At 46.7% G+C, this 19096-nt stretch overlaps 1 protein-coding gene across 8 annotated transcripts; it reads right to left on the bottom strand.

Annotated features, from left to right (window-relative positions):
* Positions 1-742: 742 nt before the first annotated feature.
* On the bottom strand, positions 743-18644 carry CTC1 (CST telomere replication complex component 1). 8 transcript variants are annotated; one of them, XR_012588172.1, is made up of 24 exons: positions 18497-18641; positions 18269-18417; positions 14952-15198; positions 13814-14010; positions 11707-11851; positions 11004-11306; positions 10704-10832; positions 10138-10364; positions 8445-8619; positions 8160-8360; positions 7798-7924; positions 7485-7599; positions 6707-7157; positions 6349-6438; positions 5918-6061; positions 5560-5630; positions 4725-4834; positions 4228-4393; positions 3909-3995; positions 3645-3824; positions 3117-3181; positions 2693-2855; positions 2421-2547; positions 743-1213 (listed from the first exon to the last, which is right to left on the bottom strand). XR_012588172.1 is itself a non-coding variant. In XM_074593425.1 (24 exons), exons 1-24 carry the CDS (start codon positions 18515-18517, stop codon positions 1053-1055), a joined length of 3831 nt encoding a protein of 1276 aa, XP_074449526.1. In that variant the 5' UTR covers positions 18518-18641; the 3' UTR covers positions 743-1052. The 8 variants fall into 8 exon arrangements, 5 of the variants coding, with proteins under 5 accessions (XP_074449526.1, XP_074449528.1, XP_074449527.1 ...); XM_074593425.1 differs by having other exon boundaries at positions 3665-3824; XM_074593427.1 differs by having other exon boundaries at positions 3665-3824; positions 11004-11156; positions 18497-18623.
* Positions 18645-19096: the final 452 nt, after the last annotated feature.

Genomic DNA, 19096 nt, shown 5'->3' on the forward strand with positions numbered 1-19096 from the left:
ACACACACTCAATGAACCCAGCCCCTGAACTTTAACATAAAGCTCAAACTAAGGGGGAAGGGCGGGGGGGAAACACCAAACAAACCAACCCCAACACAGAGTAGCTGTTCAAACACGCTGTCAGCACTGCACATGGAATACGGCAGCAAAGCAATTGTGTGTGGAATTTACTAGCCTACAGCATAAGATGAAGGATCTGGATGTTATTTTGCCAAAAAGCAAGTGCAGAATACTTGGTCATGGCTGTAAGCAGACGGGAGAGGAATCTCTTCAAATGGTGATCTCCCATGTGTTGCATTGGTTAGTCTCCTGTGCCACCACGGATACTGGCACATGCCATTGCAATCATCCCCTTCCTAATCAGGAACAGATGGGCAAGCCCGTAGCAGGTTGTGAATTTGTATCCCAGCTCACTGCCTTCCTCTCACTACCAGCCCCACGTAATGTTCAGGCCACTGTTTAGGCTGCAAAATGATGTCCATATAGCCCTGTGATTTAGCACCATGATTTAATATCCAAACAGTAACTTACTTCCCTTCCCTTCTTGGAGGAAGGAAATGCTTTAAAAACATAATTTTAATAATTTCAACTGGGTTAAGAAGACTATCCCTTGTGGCAGGTGTACAGTTTTGCATGAAGACAGTGAATGATCTGCAAAATGCCTGGCTCTGGCTCATAAACCAAAGATCTATGTTCTGCCTCATTCCCCATATAGCAAGTAAACCCCAAAGTAGATACAGTGTTATTTAAACTGTATTTTAATAGCTTTATTTAGTAGATACTACCACATAAAATACACGCATTGTGTGCCCTAGGTCCAAAGTATTGAACATCTCTCTTCCAAAACATTGCCCAGTTTCGCTGGTAGCAATGGTCCAGAATGACCATTCAGGAATTCCACAGGTCACAGCAGCTTCTTGACCGCACCCTTCACCCTGTGCTCACAGGCTCGTGCTCCCACTGGAAAGGGGATTAAAAAAAAAGTCCCCATCCCAGCAGGTATTTCCGTATTTCCTCTCCCACTGGGAGAGATGCTAAGCAGTGGCTCCCACTCAGCAGTGACAAAATGCCCTCCTAATCCTCTCACTGTTCAGATAGTTTAAGGCGCCTTGTTCCACTTCCTCCACATTCAGGCACAGCAGGCTCAGCCGAGGTCCCACTTGCGACACAAACTCCATTTCACCGCACCGAAAATTTCTCAGCTGCAGTGGAGCTGAAGGGGAAAAGATAACAACCTGTAACAACTCAGCACAGGGCTCCTGCTCTGTTCTAGCACACGGCTGAAGAAGTTGCTGGGGGAGGAAAGGCCTTGCAGCAGCTGCTTGGCATCCGCTAAACCCTAAAGGACAGCACAATTAATGAATCCAGGATGTGAGTAGATGAATGCATTTGGCCAGCATCCCTCCAACTTGGAGGAAGCAGACATTTTACACTGTGAAACGCTGTGAACTATGTGCTGTTCACATAGCTGATGCACTGAGCTTTATATCTTTTATCACTATCAGCAACCTGGCCTTACAGACAGTGTTACGTGATAGCCAAAAGATAACGTCTCCACAGCAGAGCATCCTCTGGTGAGCTTGGCAAATCAAACCCTGCAGCACCTGGACTTACACTCAAGCACTAGTGTTAGTGCAAGCAGCTAAGAATGTCCCCTTAACGCAGCAACTTCACAGTTGTGTCAGCGTGAACTCAGACATCAGCACCCATGAATTCAAAACTCTTCAGTGCTTTAAACTCTGTGGCTGTGGTGAGGAGTTTCAGGCCTAGTCTTGACCCTACCTGCTGTCCTGTCTGAAGTCAAAACCCACTTGATTTGAGAGGTCTGCACAGTAACTCTGGCTGGCCAGAACCCCCTGCCATACAAGGATGGGGAACCTTGCTCTAAAACAGAGACAGTTTTGTGTGTAAGAGGCACCCCACAGAAATAAACCTGTACCTTAATATTGGGGACAGAAGGGCAAAAGGGGAATGCTAATAAAACACGTTCTCTCCCACCACCACTACCCCCCCCCGCCAACCCCCACCTTCTCCCTTACTGACACCTGAGAACAATTCTATCCTGGTTGTTTAGCCAATATATTTTCTTGGAACTGTATATAAAATTTGAACATAGAAGCTCCAAGTTTTCACAACTACAAGGACAATTCAATACTATTTTTATGCTCTGTATAAAGTAGAAAAATTAACATAAGATATTGTTGTATACAGTGACTTCTATAATATTATTTCTGTATTTTTGTAACCATGGTTCTGCTAAGAGACATCTCAGGTCTGCACTACAGAATTCATAATTCGATGGAAATCCTCCAACGATCCTGCTTTGCGGTCAGTGAAGGCTTTCCTTCCCCAGCCTGCCGAGACAGCTCCTCCCTTCCTTCCCACGCTAAATATTACAAAAGCCAACAGTGCTTGCTTACCAGGCTGCAGGATCTTGGAGGGCTTCCTGTCTAGCCTGAAATCCATCAGGATGGGGCGACAGATGAGAGGACTCCTGCACAGGCTCCTTAGGTAGCAAGCAACAAAATCCTCAGGTTCCTCTACACACTGAGGAAGGAAGGAAGGGGTGTGTTGCCAGTGAACGTGCAGAGGGAGGCACAGAGCTGCTGGAACCCCCACAGCAGAGGGAAATCCAGTCCAGCTGAAGCTTGAGCCCAGCACGCTGCATTCGCTACCAGAATAACCCACTCACCCCTGTGCCAGTAGCCTCCCCATGCTGAATGGACACTCTGCCTCTGCTCTGCACGCAGTTCTGCAGAGCTTCCCACTCGACAAGGCTCAGGCCCAGCATTGCTGCGACTTGCTGGTTCCTGCACAGCACAAAAGCTTCACCCGTTCCGTCTTCCACCAACACCCTATGGAGAAGCAGGCGGACTAAGATGCAGAGGGAGGTCAGGACAATGCCTGCCTCCCTCACAAGGGTCATGTCCCAGACAGGGGATCTCAGTAAAGAGAGAGGGAGATCTGTTCACATCTGGGAAGACATGACAACTTTAACTTCTGCCCTTGCTATTCTGTCCACATCCTGTCCTTGATCTGATTTTCCTCTCCCCTCTGTGGTATAATTTATTCCCTCCTACCCACCTCTTTCCATATCCAATCTCTACAGCGCTTACCGTGCACTGGCTTGCCTCACTCCTGTGTGTGACGGACATGGTGGACTGTGTCGAGTGCACCTGCCCTGAAGAAAGAGTAAAGCTACAGCTATGTATGGCTGGGCATAAGAGAGAGAAGGGGAGGGGCCACTGCTTCTTTTAACCCTCCCCTAATTAAGTACACAAAGGATTAAAGAACTTCACCGCTTTTCCAATGAGCGCCTTGGGAAAAGTTTGTACGGGGAGAAAAAGTGACCTGCTGCAAGGTGCTGAACTCCAACAGCAGTGAGCAGGGGAAACGCAGAGCATTAACAGAGTCAGATTCTCCCCCTGCATGTCCTTGCTTCATCCCCACTCCTAGCTGTCAGCCTGCCTGACAGCAGATGCACACTTCTCATCAGTTGCCATTTTGGTCCCTTTCTAATAAACAAATCCTTTTCAGACACTGGAAAAAGAGGTTTTGGAATTGGGACAGGAACTCTTACTTCCTCTACATGGTAGCAGAGGATGCGTTAGAGTAGAGAATCTGCAAGGCTCCTCACAAGTTACCTCTGTGGAAGCTTGAGTACCTCTTTGAAGATGCTGCTGCAAAGCGAGCAAACCCATTGCAGGGACAGAGTCAGTACACAGGACAAGTGGCATAAAATCCGTGCCTGGGGCAGGTGTTGAAGGTGAGCTTGCAAGTTGGATAGAAACACTAGCGAGGGGGATGAGGCTTCTCCTGCAGGACTAGAAGAAATTGGAATGTGAGAAGCTCGGAACATAGAAACCTTTTTTGGGACACTGTAAAGTGGGAAGAGACACTGGACTCACCTTGAAGGAAAAGATAGGTGAGAAGCTGGCAGAGATACGATGCTTACACAGCTGGTGGCAATATACGTGCAATAAACATTATGGAATCTGCAATATGAAAGAGTAGATGTCAGAAACCAAACCTCTCGGTTTTCTTGGCATGGCTGGGTTGGCCTTATTTCTGTAACATGGTAAGAAAATAATTTGTAGCATGGGAGTAGGAGACACGAAGGCATGGGCAAGGGCTGAGGTAAGTCCACAGGAGGAAAGGCTTAGAGATGGTTTCAGTAAGAGAAGTCAGAGCTGGGGCCCAGGATCAGGGCTCTAAAGACAGGGGTACCTGGAGATTTTGCGTTCCAAGTTCTGGAAGAAGATCTTGGCTCCCGGTAGCAAACCCCAGAGATGCTGCAGATAGGCGGCAGCAATGTAGATGTCCACCACAACAGGGGAGCCTGGAGCAACTGAGACGCTGAGCTTCACGCTGTGATCACTGTCTAGCAGACTCCCTGAGGAGGCACAGAACCACACAAACCATGAGCTCACGCACAGGTTAGCACAGCCTGTCACTGAGCTGGACCTGCTAAAGGTGTTTTCCCTCGCACTACAATGAGGCTATCACTGCTCCACCTCACACGTTTTCCAGGTACAGTATTCCCATTCCCATCCCCATGCAGGGTACAGTTTCTTAGCCCTCTGACAGGCAATGGGATGCAACATCCTGTCATGCTTCCACTATTCTCAGATACAGGAGCACAGTTAGCCAAGTATACTGTCTCTCCGAAACAGAAAGAAGCAAAAATGAAACTGTTGTTACCTTACAGGCTGTCACAATCTTACCTTTCTGCTTTTGAAGGCCGAGAGTCACAGATGGCTTCCCATTCTTGAGAGAGGCACACAGAGTCCTCTCCACTATCTCACCAGAGAAAGAAACCAGGGAACCTGTGAAACTGAGAGCAGACCAGGATTTCTGTCCTGCCTGAAGACAACGGGAGTGGAAGAAGGCCTGACTACAAGATTGCCACAAAGGACAGGGTGGAGTGCTGTTTCTTGAGATGGGTTTCAGGGGAACCTGCCCTTGAACACCTGAGCTTGCCTTCAGAGGCAGAGTTAAAAGGGACAAGAGGCTGGACAAGACTACAGCCTTCTACCTGCTTAACTCCTAATTGTTTTTCTTAATTAGAGAAAGAAGGCAACCAAAAACCCCTCAGTTCACCATAAGGCACTGATGAAGATTTCAGCGTGCATGCATATCACCCCAGATTAAACATGCTTTCAACAGAAAAGCGTCTAACCCCAGTATTTTTTTGAGCAAGTCACCCCAAAACAATCAAAAAACAACAAAAAAACCTTACACCTTCAGCCTGATTTTCCCAGATGCACCTGTTTACATTTCTGACAGGAATTTAGCAGAGACCTCTGGAACCTAGTCCACACCAGTAGTAGCTCAAACTTTTTCTGGACACCATTTTGAAGTTTTGCCACCCGTAACCCCTTTAACTTTGATAAACAGGATGGGGACAGCCTGGATTACTTGGACATAGGAAGATTTGCAAACCGTATTCCTAGGGTGGATAATTCATTGCTGTTTAATGTAGTACTGTCTCCAATAAAGACAAATGCAGACCTACTCCCTGAGGCACGGTCACATCTAATTTGGGGCAGATTAACATACCTGTTGCTAATTACTTCTGGAATGGAGGAAATTCTCTGGTTCATGCCTCTCAGCATCGACCTGGTTGCCAGCTAGAAAGGCGGGGAGACACAGACGGATTGTAGTTTATGGCTACCCCCAGCCAGAGCAGTAAAGACAAGCTCTGCATGCTTAGAGCCACATCAAGCAACTGATGCTTCTTCCCCAAATTAATCCTGAGGCAGGAAAACGCGAAGCCCAGCAGCAGCCTCTGATGGAGCTTCGAGCAGAATGGTCTCATCAACAAGGCATTCTGTATTGATAATTTTCTGGAGAGTTCTAGTTCTGAAGAGATCTACAAATCCCCTGTGAAAGTCCAGATCAATAAGGCACTGCGTACCTGGTGCTCACTCAGACAGGAGATCCATGTTTCATGCTGTAAGTGCCAGGTATCTTGGACAGGCAGGCACAGGGGGCAGGATGACCCACTCAGGAACTTCGCTGGCACAGGTGGAAAACAGAGCTTGTCAAACACTTCCAAGTCCTGAGAGAAGAGTGACAAGGCAAGAAAGTGGATTATTAAAGGAAGGAGATGAAAGCTATATAGGAAAAAAGGACCACTGAAGAACGGTGGTTTAAAGAAAAATAAAATCCACTGAACTCAGAGCTCTGAAAATTTTAACCAAACACAGAACAGAAGCAGTTCCTTGGCAAGATGGGTGGGAATTCCAAGCCTCAAAAAGAGCTTAGTGACCCTCTGACTCCCTGACTCCCACGCACAGGTCAGTAAAAAGTCTCTGACAGGAAACAGCAAGACAATTTCTCTCTTACCGAGCAGTGGGGCACAATGAAGCGATACAGCCCATCCAGATGCAGAAATGGAAACCATCGTAGAGACTTCCCCATGAAGAGCAGTAGTGTCTGGAGGCAGAGGGGAGGAGAGAGAGAGAGAAAAAAGGTGATGAGAAATGTTAGGAAAAAGGTAGAAAATGAAAAATACAGCAAGAAGAAGGCAAGCCAAAAATAACATCTTGCTTGAGAAGTAAGGTTAGTACCATCAAAGATAACCAAGACAAAAATAACTCCCGTTGATTAGGAATCTAGATCCTTAATTATCACACAAGCTCCTTGAGAAGCCAGCTCCCACCCTTATCAAAGCTGCCCCCCCTAAAGCTGCCTCCTGCCTCACTTCTTGCCGTGTCATGCCCTCTTTTCCATCGCAGCTGCTCTCTTCCAGCTCCGGTAGATTCCCGGTTTCTGTGTGGTGGCTCCAGAGCCGAGGTCTGCCCAGCCATAGCACTGTGGCCTGGAAACTGCGCTGCAGGTCCTGTTCTTCTCTGGGTAGTTGGTAATTGCGTAACATAAGACCTTCTTTCTGGGTAACCAAGAATAGGTGAGATACACAGCTGGTTGTTCTAGTGCTGCTCTGGCCCTTCTGACAGTTCTCATCTCTGTGAGTATCTGGCTTGGGATCCTCCAGTTTCATTGTTTTTGCCTCTGGGGTTTTCACTTCAGATGTTAAGCTGTCATCGTCCTTCTTCCTCAAAGAGGAGCTGTTTCCTCTCCTAAGGGCTTTCTGGATTTGTCCTTCAGCAGCATGGAGAACCTGAACATCCTCAAAGTAGAACTGCACATAGACACTGAAATGACAAATGGTAGCAGTGAAACTCCCTGTTCCTGAGGGGGGACTGTCTGAAACAAGCAGTCATCTGGGAAAAGCACTGCTGGCGACTGCCCCGCAGGTATTCAGCAGGAGCAGCGGGAAAGGGTGAAGTAAAGGGCAGCTACCAGGCGGAGTGTATTCTGAACAAAATTGAGATGGTGGGTCTGTTGCTGATAAAGATCTCCTTTCCTGCCAATAGCAAAGGACAGTTGCTTTGGCACTAAGCAGCTTTATCATAGTCCAAAATACTGTGGAATGGCAGAGTGAAGATTTTAATTTTTAAGCACTGAATAAAGGGACTTGCCTGGTTTTTTTCTCCCTCACATGCTCCAGATTTGACAGCTGCTTCCAGGAGGGAAAATCAGTCTGAAGGAATCTCTCCACTACAAGCTGGTAGTTTTCCACCTGCAAGAGTGATCCTGCAAACACAGAGATAGGAGCTGAGCTAATAAAAAGAGAATAGAAAAACAGCAAGCTCGATTTCCTCATTTTACAGTCACGAGGCCAGGCAGTGACAGTTCAGCATCTCCACACCAAGTCTCCTCTTCCTTCTTTTGGAGCTGGACGGCAGAACAGGAAAAGCTCAGCACTCTCAAATTTAGCTTAATGGGACATACCTATGAGAGCTGTATGGGCAAAGGGGCTACCATCCTTATGGGATATCACGCAGGGAAGCGTGCTGCTCTTGTCCTGCAGCTGGAGGGAACTGCTCCTGGAGGAGACTCTCAGCACACCCAGTAGTATCTGCAACAGAAAGAAAGCTGCAAAGAGCACCAAACACTTCCCATCTTTGAAGGCCATAAATTGAAGTGTGCATAGCAGCAGCCCAAATTCAGCCTGTGTTCAACATGCCACAGGTGAGAAAAGCAGTGTCATTCCCTAACAGGAGGAACAGCAATACATCAGACAGGGTGCTGGAAGGTATGAGGAGAACTGGGAACTCTCGAGGCACAGACAGTAAAGGGAAGTAGGCACTTACCAATCGGGGCTGGAAGCTTCCTGCTGAGAGTGTGCAGTAGGACCAGGACAGTCTGCGATTCAGCTCCTGGGTGCCCATGTGCTGTGCCTCCAAGGGGGAAAGCAGCTGTGATGGACTGAAACCTTCCCAGCTCTTCTGTTCTGCCACACGGAAAACTGCAGACAGAGATGGGGCCTGGCACGGGGGGTTCAGGGTCAAATACTACGAAAAAAAAAGAAAGAATGAACCAGCTGAATTTTTTTCCCATCAGACAAACAGGAAAGAGCTCACAGAGCATTTACTCACCTTCTGCAGGGGACACTGGTGTATTTTTGCTAGGATTTCATTATAAATATCTCTCGCTTTCTCTCTATCTGGCACTACAGCTTGCAGAAGGGGGACAAGGAACTTCTCAGCAGCTCCAGGGTTTCGGTGCGTAGAGCTAAGCAACAGTCGACGACGCCCAAAGAAACAAGAAAACCTGAAAAAAATTCAGACAGACAGAAGCATTAGCAGTCCTTGCTTCTTCGTGAGTTTTGCATGTAAGTCAGAGATTCTTTCTGCTTGCTATGAGTGAATGTGCTGTGTACGACAAGAACTAAGGAGAGTGCAAAAAGAACAAGACGTTACTAAAAAAGGAACATTTAAGGGTGATGCAGATTTATGTCAGGCAAGCAGACAAAGAACAGGAAAAATATACAGACATGGACAGACTGGCAAAATCTCAAAACTCAAGTGGCCAAAAAAACCCACCCAAAAATAATCTCCCTCTAAGTCGCACAAATGGACAACACTGCATTTTGGCTAAGCTTGATAGGATTACTCATGTTAGGTATACTTGGCTTTCTTTTACATTATGCAAAAACCAGAAACAATCACAGATTGCTCTTGTTCCAGTATTTCCCTTGTGTTGTCTTCCTTTCAGAAGTCTAGCTCACTGCTTTTGAATGCCTAGAAGTGGTCACACTGACAGTCAAAAAAAGACTTAATAACAGAAAGTGAACTCAAATAAAAAGAGATAGGAACTAACTCACTGGAACAACTTTCAAGCAGTAGCAAGACTTACTGATCACATTTAAAGGAAGTGGAAAAGCTAATAAAAACCAAAACTTATAGCTAGTGTCATTCCTGGGGCAAGACCGAAGCTGGTTTTTTGGAACGCACGGTAAAAATTCCACAGTGTCAGTAAAGCACAGGAAGACTCAGCATTCTGTAAGCTGCTACTTGACTGCCTGAGATTAAATATATACATTTTAGTTTTTAAAGTCCAAGGCAGCAGTTACACTGATCAACCATAACTATTCCAAAACAAACACAAATACTTTCACGAACAGAACCCAGAAGTAAACCCAGAAACTGGCCCACAGCTGTCACGTGAACAGAGCACAGTCATCAGGGAGAGCAGGAAGCCATCTGGAGGACCCAGAGATAGGCATGTGTGGGAAAATCTGCTAAGACGGAGGCTCTCAAATGAATGCTGACACTACTGGCAATACTCAGAATACCTCAAAGCGATATGCTGATCAGCTGCTGCTGCTCCTGTGAGCAGCCAGGACACAAGAGCCTTTATATTGGTTGTGACCTGATTGTAGCAGCAGTTTCCAGCTTCAGCCTCACTGCCCACCTTGATTTGCCACGCAAACCACACTGGCAGGTGCACATCTCTACAGTGCTTCCATACCTCAGGACAAAACTTCCTGTGCAGAAGTACATGAGCACATGCTCTAGAGTGCTGCAGCTTCCTGAGAGCAGTGGACTTACTGCACACGCACTGGAAAAACGTAAAGGATTTTCTCATAAGAGTAACTGCAAGGTACAAGCAACTGGACATCATGTGAAATCTACATGAATGGCTTACTTAGGCTGGTAAACCAGAAGCAATTGCTGCTGCTATTAGTATACAAGCCCAGTAATTTTGTGAACCCTTGGTCTAGAAGACGCCCAGGTAGTCTACAAAGCACATTTACGCATAGCCTGACTTCAGAAGAACTGTCCTCACCTCTCTTCAAATGTCTCCAGGAGGCTCACCAGCCAGAGGTAGAGTGGCATACCAAGGTTGTAGCGGAAGAGCAGCTGTAAGTAGAGATTTCCTGAAGAAGCTGGTGGCTGGTAGGGGGTGCTGAGCCTTGAAAAACTCTTCAGCACAACAGTGCTGCTCAGGCAAGCACCAAGAACAATGAAAGGGAAGGATACCAGAGGCTTCTGCAGGAGGTGGACATCGATGAGCTGAGATACACAGACATACAACTTAAGAAAGGAGATGGCTAGTCTGCCACCACACCCCAAAACCATCACCCCACCCTAAATCCTTTGTCACTTGACTGGATTGTCTATAAATCCAATGGGCCTGAGGGACCTGACTCCTTAGGGAGTAATCAGATAATAATAATAATTTTGATTATCATGACCAAGCCTAGACAGAAAGATCCCCAATTTTGTTCCAGATACTTGCTGAAATAATTCCAATGTTCCCATAGTCTTCTGTTGACCCACACACTCATGAGCTGTCCCCAGGGCCTGAGTATTTTCCACTGAATGCTTTATGCTTCGTAAGTCTCAGCTTACCTCCACACATGCTCCTGGTCGGAGTCCACGTGCAGAGTTCAAGAACTGCTGGTAAGCAAGGCACAAGCAGACTTTGTTATCCAGTAAAAAGAGACCAGCTTGGACATTGAGTATTTTGGTGACAGTTCCCTAAATAGAAAGCAAACAGAAAGTTACAGGAGTGTAAAGACTCCCAGAACATAAGAGACACATAGGCCTGAGCAATAGGGAAATAAATTAATGATGGAAATAAGACGTTGCAGGCCAGCAGCTGAAACCCTAGAGCACAAGTGGGTGAAGGCGAACCCTACGAATCCTTACCACATATGAGATGATCTTGGACTCTTTGATTGATCCTGGCCTCTCGTCTTCAACTCCCAGCTCCAAGGAATTACTGAGCTGCTCAGGAGTCCCAAAGGAAGATGACTGAGTGGACTCTCCTTGCCAAGCACTGTCCAGTGGCTGCTCCCTCACCTGCTCTGCACAGTAGGGCAGAAGGCAGGAAGAAACACCAGTGACAAACATCCTTTGTCCAGATTTCTTCAGGCTGGACACACTCAGGCCTGTTATTGTGTACCCGCGACCCAAATGGAGGACATGATGCCATGCCATCTGGTTGGGCTTCTAGAGCAGAGAAACCAAAAGTGACATCAGCATCTGCTGCACTGGAAAGAGTTCTTCCTAAGCACGATAACCCCACCGAAAAAAACTTCTCCTTCAAGAGGATTGCCTCACACTCTTAGCAAAAGGGTTATATCTGCAAGATGTTTGAGGACACTGCAACTGCATGAGGGAGGAGGGCTGTATTTCTGCAGGGCATAGAACTAGACTTCTTACACACACGGACTATTGTAGGCTGCATGGAATAAATAAAAATAAATACAACAAACAAACAAAAAAATCAGAGAAACACTAGTAAAAGGAAGAATAAATCAAACTGGGAAGCCAAGGGCAAGCTTCAACAAATTAATCAACTAGCACATACACAGACAGTCAATTTATGAACAAAATTACAAGGACTTACCTGCACCAGCACAGGGACCCAAACAGTTGAAGTGAAGCATTTCAGAAACAGAAAGAAGAATGTCTTCTGGTGAATACAAAGGAGAGGCCCGAGTCTAGCCAATTCACCAGCCACAGTGAGCTTTGACTTTTTCTTACATGGAATCCTAGAGGACAATTGAGGAGGCAAAGGGAATCGGAGATGAAATAACTCAAAAATATCTGAAAAGCAAAATAAACAAATATACAGCATGTACTCTCTGGAAATAAAGGATCCAACAAGGTAATATGGACCGTCTCTCAGAGAAGTTTTCAAAACAATATTTGGCTACAAAATTCTTACTTTAACTTTTACATACTAAATCCCTTTGATATTTTAAAAAACCTTAATATTTGAAGACAGCAGGGTTGTGTTGAACAAATTCACGTGTTCCATGACAACAGCCAGATTATAAAAAGCTTTACCACAAACAAGAAGCTAATTACAGGTCAAAAGGAAAAAAGAGTCACAAGAAATTCTTCATCAGAAAACAGAACTTGCTTTGTAGATCCACGGAAAGTGACACCGTAGAAGCTCCAAGCCTATAAACAAAAGAGGCCTGAGAGCAACAATGGAGTCTTCCTAACAAACTTGGCACAGGGTGAAAGAGCAGCAAAACTGAAAGCAGATGAGAGGAGAGAGAGGTGACATTTCTTCAGTCATTTCTGTTTGTCATTTCAAACTTTCATTTCAAAAAGTGAAAAAAAAATAATTCATTTCAAACAAACAAATGTAATTTCATGTGTCAGTTTCATTTTAACTCCTACCAGACTTGAATATAACCATCCCACTTTAAACAAACACATTCTTGATTCTAAAACATATAGACAATTATCCAACTTTATGACTTTTTTTAAAAGAAACACCAGGACGTCCACACGCACATGTACCAGCACTTTATTGGTAAAATTTTTAAAGAAAGAGCATAGAAAATTGATCAGGTACCAGGGAATAGCAGAGGAGCTTTATGTTAAAAGCCTGAGAGTGTAAATTAAATATAGAAATAGTTGTCTCTTTAGAAAGGTCTGTTGAGCTAAATCCCTTAAGCTTAAACTTTCTCACAAGCAGATAAACTCAATTAAAACAAAAGAAAACTAAAAAGAAACTAAAGCAGCCTGACTAGTTACATTTAATTCTTACTGAATTACACCAAGAATTCTCTACTCAAGAAGATAAAGCACGATCTAGCACAACTTGAAATTATTAATTTCAGTAAGATTTGCAATTCCACCAGCTACATTTTCACATACTGTAAGTATTATTTCCACCAAGGACAACAGTCACACTTATCAGCAGACATTTAGCTGGCACCTTTATCTCAGCAATCTGATAAGAATCATAGAAAGGTTTGGGCTGGAAGGGACCCTAAAGATCATGTAGTTCCAACCCCCCAACCCCCTTGCTGTGGACAGGGACACCTCCCACTAGACCAGGTTGCTCAAAGCCCCATCCAGCCTGGTCTTGAACACTTCCAGGGATGGGGCATCCACCACTTCCCTGAGCAACCTCTTCCAGTGTCTCACCACCGTCATAGTGAAAAATTTCTTCCTGATATCTAATCTAAATCTACCCTCTTCCAGTTTGAAGCCATCACCCCTCATACTATTGCCACATGTCCTTGTAAAAAGTCCCTCTCCAGCTTTCTTGTAGGCCCCCTTCGGAACCTGACCAGTGGTGTACATTAATTTCACATTAGAATTTAGAATTACTTTCAATAATATTTTTGGTTCACTGTAGGTTCAAAAAAAAAAAAAAAGTTGTGGTAATCAAGAGTGAATTTTAGCCTCCGTGAAAGCTGAATCATACTTTATCCTTACGTCCTTTGTGTAGTATCAAAATACATCCAGAAATAATTACAATTTGTCTTATTTTGTCGAAATACAGAATAAAAACTTGCAGTAAAGTCCTAGAAACCAGCTGATTAATCAAAAGTGGCTTTATTGTATAACTTTTACTTCCACTGCCCACCGTTATGCTTTCACCTGAGGCAGAAAGAGAATTTGACTCTTCCTAAGCCAAGCTCTCTTCATGGTACCTGGGAAACCACAGCAACAGAGCTACGATAGAGTTGAGCACGCGAGGTGTTTACCTGGAGGTAAGCAGTGGCTCAGCTGATGCTGGATAGGTGACTGGAATGCTGTCAGGTACTTCCTCTGGGAGATTTACTGGCACCGGATCCACCAGGATTTCCACGTACCCTGCTGCGCTCTGGTCTGTCTGTGGTATATATGACCAGCTTGGGAAGAGGAACAGTGACTCCAGCCACTCAAGTTCAAAATGCAGGAGCTAAGACAAAAGATAGAGATAGAAGCTTGAGATGAACTACAGTATGTTTTCTCAGCATTACTTGCAATGTTCGTGACTAATTTACCTTTGTATGCACATCACAAACTCTTGTTCTACTGCTGGGCTTCATTACTAAATGAGTGGGCTTCATTACTAAATGAGAGCAGTGTCTTCTGCCCACTCTCCTATCTTGCATGGAGAGCTTCTGTCCTTCCAGATGCAGATCTGGAACAGATTTGCTGAGCTCTACAGCTAGCATTTCCTGAGTTACAGTCACACCCTCACAGCAAGGTGATAATTAATTCACTGCAACACTTAGTTATTTTCAGATGATTTTTCTACAATTCTCACCTGCTTTCTTTTCCCCTGTGTTTTCAGTTAGAAGTTCATACCTGTACAACTTTTTCCTAGTCTTCACCTCCTTGGGAACCTCAACCTCAGTGCTTTCTCATCACCCACTCTAGGGGTTACCTTTTATCTAGGCTCTCCATGCTACGACCTTCAGAAGGCTTTTAATTCAGTACCACTGTCGCACAAGCTATTATTTCCTGACAGTATGTCATCAATGCATCACTGAACACCCAGTACAACTCTCCAGAAAGTTATTTCTGCTCCACTAGTTGGAGTTCAACAAATAGATGGTAGTGCTATGACCTCCAGATCTCCCAGGACACCTCATACTGTTGAGAATTTAACAGAACTGTATATTAGGCTGCCTCATTTTCCAGGCCAGCACATTCGGTGTTTGCCCTCCTAGCAATGACAAATTTTACATGTTCTATCATCTTCCTGGGATCTGAGCTTGCCGTTTTCCTGCCTGTTACATACATGCATCATTTCCCTCACTACAGACTTCAGCAGACCATCTGAAGCCCCTGGTGGTCTACGATATTGCTCCCGAAGTGGAAATAAACGCAGAATTCCTCAGACTGAGGACATACCTCACATGGAATGATCCCAGTATTGTCTTTCAAGTATAGGCAACCATCTACCAACTTCTCTTTGTCCTCTTGCCTTCCATCTGTTAAATAGCCAACCAAGATCAGATAAGCCCTTGGCAAAGCGCTCTGCATGGGTAAAACACCTTGGCCTTGATGAGTCCATTCTTTAAACTCATTAGTGCTCCAGGTCAGGTGGCTGCAGCATGGCATGCACTGCTGGCGTTGTAGGTCAGCAATGGAGATGAAACTGGAAAGAAAAGCAAAGCAAGACTATAGAAAAAACTCAGTCTGCAAAGTTTGGGAATTGCACTGATCACTGCAGTGGATAAAGCTTGGCTAAATCAGAAGAGCCTTAGCTGTTGGCGTGGTCTGATGATACCACATGGCAAGAATCAACTAATTCACTGGCATTTAAGGATCTCTCTCAGCTCAGGCAACGTGTTCTGCTTGAGCACCCTCTCTGAAAACAGACACCCTTTGCTACTATGGTTACCTGAGCAGGCATGCGGGACACTTGGGAAAAAAAATATAAATAATTGAGAGTTGATAAAATGTCGGGGGAGGTGAGAGGGAGAACAGCTACTAGTTCAGACATTTACTCTGCTCTCATGAGACCCCTCTGCATGCAGCTCTGGGGCCCCCAATGTAAGAAGGACATGGACCTGTTAGAGTGGGTTCAGAGGAGGGTTATGAAGATAATCACAGGGCTGGAGCACCTCTCCTATGAAGACAGGCTGAGAGAGTTAGGGTTGTTCAGCCTGGAGAACAGAAGGCTCCAGGGAGACTTTATGGTGGTCTTTCAGTACCTAAAAAGAGCCTACAGGAAAGATGGGGAGAGACTTTTTATCAGGGAGTGTAGTGATAGGATGAGGTGTAATGGTTTTAAACAGAAAGAGGGGAGCTTTAGATTAGATATTAAGAAGAAATTCTTTAATGTAAGGGTGGTGAGACACTGGAACAGGTTGCCCAGAGAAGCTGTGGATGCCCCATCCCTGGAAGCATTCAAGGCCAGGCTGGATGGGGCTTTGAGCAGCCTGGTCTAGTGGGAGGTGTCCCTGCCCATGGCAGGGGGGTTGGAACTAGATGATCTTTAAGGTCCCTTCCAACTCTAACCATTCCATGACTTTTAGCTTGAATGGGAGACTCTGTGAGAAAACCTCAACAACTGAGCAACACAGTTCTACATGTCAGTAACAAACACAGGTTCGAATACACGCTTATTTCATCAACCAGCGCTAAAAAGTGCTGAAATGTAGTAAAAGCAAGGCTGAACAACTTCTAGATGAAGATCATGACAGTTTTGGAACAAATTCTCTCATGTGGATAGCTCACACAATACAAATTTGAGAGACAGCAAGCCAGTAATCTTGAACTGGGCCTTCACTTACAGTAACACAGCCAAGCTATCCCTCAATCTTTCCATCTAACTCTCCTGGCTCTGGGGAGAGGGGGAGAAGGAGATGTAACATCAAATCAACCACTTGTGAAGCTGTTTGCAGTTTAGCATCTATCATGCTTAGACTGACCACGGCACTGAATATGGGAAAACAAGGCAGCATCCTCAGTAGATTCTAAGCCTTTCCAGTGTTTATATGATCATGGCAGCACTCATCATTGTTGTTTACATCCTGGCTCTCTATGCTACAGAATTAAGGAACGTCCTCTGTCCATGCTAACATCAACACCGAAAGAGCGAATACAAACTGGTCTCCAGCCAGCGATTTTGGTACTTGTTTCCAATAAGGTTCACTGACAATTTTAGGTTGTGAAACTAGAGCTCTGTTCACAACACCCACTTGCTTAGTAGCAGGACATAATCAAATTCAGAGAGTATGAATTTGAAGAGTTTCACTTGATTAGTTAGGTATCAAAGGTTCAAAGCCAGAAACCAGTCTAGACAAGTGATGGGTCTGAATTAGCTATAAATAGTATTTATAAAAAAAAAAAAAAATTAATCACACAAGATAAATTTATGCAGATACTTATGTATTCAGCAGGAATCTGAACAGGGGAGGATTAGATGAAAAGGACATAAGCAAACTGCTCCATCCTCGGAGACAGAGCAGTGCCAGGAATAACACTGGTATCTATGATCTACAAGGACAACACAGCGCTGCTTGTGTTTTTGTTGTATGTGCTGACTGCTTCTTGGGAGAAACCAAAACTACAGCAGTGCGCTGGATCCTGGTTATCACATACAGAGCACTAAACAGGCCCTCTTCTGTGCTCCAGGGCTTGATGGCTAGCTGTATACATAGTATGTTGCTCACAAACAGACCATCAGCCATACAAAAGAAATATCAACTACTTTCAACTCTTCTCTATGAATTCTCCTGAATATAAACCAAACTCTGGTTTAAACATTGCAAAATGTAGTCTATAGAAAAAATATGGCTTAGATGAGATCAGTTTATCTGGTGTGAAAGACCAACCATCTACATTTATAAACTATTAGTATAAAATTAAAGGCCGCAAGTCCCTAATCAATTCCAGTTGACCTTTGTCCCAAAACCAGCTGTGCCAGGGGTTTTAACAGGCATTCTCACACCATAAATTGGAGCAAGAGAGAAACAGATCCAGATAAGCCAAACCTTCCAATCCAGCTCTCTCAGCAAGTTGCGTGTTTTTCACAATTATAAGCACCCAAAAGCCTTTTATCAACTAAAACATGGACCACACCATCCTGGATTCCACCTTTGTTAGAGTGCACGCTCGGAGACTGACCTCAGGTGGCCAACAGCCTCGGATACCACGCCCAGGAACAGCCTCCTTAGCACACTAGCAGGATCCAGCTGGGAAGCTGCCGTGCAAACGCCGTGCAGTGCAGCAGCTTGCTCTCAGCGAGATGCCCTACTTTGGTTACACACTCTACCTACCGCAGACTGGCGGATACGGTGCTTAATCATACCGCAACAGCGATCGGGGGCGCATCGAAGCCAAGAAAACGCATGCGGTTACCCGTCTTCGACAACATCCCACCCACACCCAGCATCCGGGGCAGGCATCTCGCACATGAACCAGCGGCGCTCGCTTGGCGGCGGCAGCTGCTGCTGCTGCTGCTGCTGCTGTTGCTGCTACAGCAGCCATGCTGAGCTCCCGGGAGGTCCCCGCCAGCTCTGCTCCACCGGCCCGTGACTGCGGCCGGGCCCTGCAGGGTGGAACGCGATGGGACGGGCGTCTCCGCCGGAAGATACCGCGCATGCGCAAGGGAGGAGGGCGCGCACAGGGCCCAAAGGGACACACATACACACCGGTCCCCTCATCCCTCTCCGCCCCTCCTCTCGCCTCCCCTCCCCTTCTCTCTTCCCCGCAGTCACCTGTAGCCGAGCGGCAGGTCCCCGCCACCCGCGCTGCGCAGGCACCGCAGCACGGCGTCCAGCGGCGGCGGCTCCGGCCTGCCAGGCCCCTCGCGGGCCGGGAGCGCTCGGCGGGCGAAATCGCCAGCTGCCTGCAGCCAGCGCTGCTCCTAGAGAGAAGGAAAGAAACGGAGCTTCAGCGCCGTGCGGCGGGGAGGGCCCAGAGCGACACCCCCCCGGGTCACTCACCGCCGCGCTGGGCTCCGCCATGACGGCGCCAGGCCGGGCCGCCCGCCTCACGGCGTTGCCATAGCGACGCGGCGGCGGGAAACGGCGCGGGGCCCGCCGGGAGCGCCGCCGGGCCTTGAGCCCGCCGGTCTCCGCCCCCTCCCTCCCTCTCTCCCTCCCGGCCAATCGCCGCCGGCTGCGGGCGGCGCGCGGGGGCGGTTGCAGCCCCTCGACGCCGGGGCGTTGCGGGGGCGCGCGGGCGGGCCAACGGCAGCCGCCCCTGAGGTAAAAAGTCTTGTCAAGGGCGGCGGGAGCCGTTCCCTTCTCGCAGAGGGGCCGGCGAGAAACTGGAACCCTGGCAGGCGGGGAGTCAAGCGCTGACAGACGCCCTGCTGTGTGACAGGGAGGGTGTCGAGCAGGGCTGGGTCCCCTTGGTGGCACATAGCCACGGGGCCTCGGGAAACACGGGAGGCCAGGCAGGCCGGAGGGAGGCGGCGGGGAGGGAGCGTGGCACGGGCGTAGCGGTTCTGGCGAAAGCTGGGAAGTGGATGTGCGCCCGTGCATTTGACATTAATGTCAGATGTGCGGCGGGGCTGTGAGGTTGCTCTTCCCTAGCTGAGC

This window comes from Larus michahellis, chromosome 1 (genome assembly GCF_964199755.1).
Source record: "Larus michahellis chromosome 1, bLarMic1.1, whole genome shotgun sequence".
Classification (NCBI taxonomy): domain Eukaryota; kingdom Metazoa; phylum Chordata; class Aves; order Charadriiformes; family Laridae; genus Larus; species Larus michahellis.